Source organism: Colobus angolensis, unplaced genomic scaffold (assembly GCF_000951035.1).
Source record: "Colobus angolensis palliatus isolate OR3802 unplaced genomic scaffold, Cang.pa_1.0 Scaffold525, whole genome shotgun sequence".
NCBI classification, from domain to species: domain Eukaryota; kingdom Metazoa; phylum Chordata; class Mammalia; order Primates; family Cercopithecidae; genus Colobus; species Colobus angolensis.
In genome coordinates, this window is record NW_012118766.1 from 131,496 (window position 1) to 132,803 (window position 1,308).

The 1,308-nt window shown below is 37.8% G+C and overlaps 1 protein-coding gene across 1 annotated transcript in view; it reads left to right on the forward strand.

The window, feature by feature from the left end:
• LOC105525258 (zinc finger protein 669-like) overlaps nt 1–1,308 on the forward strand; it is a 28,990-nt gene that overhangs the window by 20,405 nt on the left and 7,277 nt on the right. Inside the window, 1 exon segment of the mRNA XM_011960813.1 lies at nt 1,146–1,273. Within this exon segment, the coding sequence (XP_011816203.1) occupies nt 1,146–1,273 (128 nt within the window).

Sequence of the window (1,308 nt, forward strand, 5' to 3'; positions counted from 1 at the left end):
GGAGGCCAAGGTGGGCAGATCACGAGGTCAGGAGTTCCAGAGCAGCCTGGCCAACATGGTGAAACCCTGTCTCTACTAAAAATACAAAAAAATTAGCTGAGCCTGGTGGCAGGCACCTGTAATCCTAACCACTGTCCTGAGTGTTTTCATTTGAAAATCTTAGAAATATGTTAGACAAGCCATCACTCTTTTTTTAGATGACTAAAAAGCATTAGACATTTGTCATTTTTACTACATATGAAAAGGAGTTTTTCTTGCCTATAAAAAACCTGATTTGGGAATTTATGTGATTTCATAGGATTAGCATCTGGGAGTGGTGACATTAATGTCATTTTAAAAAACGTGTCATATTTCCTCTTATTCCTCTGCCTTGACATTCTGCAATAGAAATTTTAAAAATTGTTGTATTAGTATTGTTAAATATCAATTATTCATTTTATTTACAACTCAATTAAATTTAATAAGCCTACTCTCTCGGTGTAATCACATGGAATGGGCTCAAGTCCCCAGTTAACAAGTGACAGCACATGTAAAATATTGTCTACCTGGGAAACTCATTGAACAGTGTTCAGACTGTGTTTTGGTGGCTGGTTCCCTAAGCACCACTGCAGTGACACAAAATAATAGACCTTCAGTAGAAAAAGCTTTGGCAAATATATTGCATAAGCCATTTAGATGCAGTGGGTTATTCTTATTACTTGGGTTGGTGGAATCCCTTTCAAAATTTAAGTTACTAATACAAACAAAGATGGAACTTTGCGAGCAGGTGTTTTAAGAATAAGTAGTCTCAGGACTGATAATATTAACTCCCTTATGCACATCAGGTAGGATTTTATTATGACAGATACTAGAAATGTACAAAGTGAAGTTAAAAGCTAACTCCTAGCAGCACATCTTACTCCCTGGATTCTCTAATGAGATAGGTGTTCCTACTTTGCTGTTGCCTTTTTGAATAGTTCACTTCTAGCATTAGTACTGCTGTGTGGGAGGGAGTATGTGTGAACAGAGTAAGAGTTGTGACAATCAAGTCATAGAATAAATGCTTGGAAATTTTAGAATCATGTAAACAGCTTATGGATTGAGTATATATTCCCAGTGTTGTCAGTCTCACCCATCCTTCTATCCACATGTGTGGAATGTTCTAGGACTCCATGGCTTTTGAGGATGTGGCTGTGAACTTTACCCAGGAGGAATGGGCTTTGCTAGATTCTTCCCAGAAGAATCTCTACAGAGAAGTGATGCAGGAAACCTGCATGAACCTGGCTTCTGTGGGTGAGAATGACAACACATTTCACTTAATTACAGAAG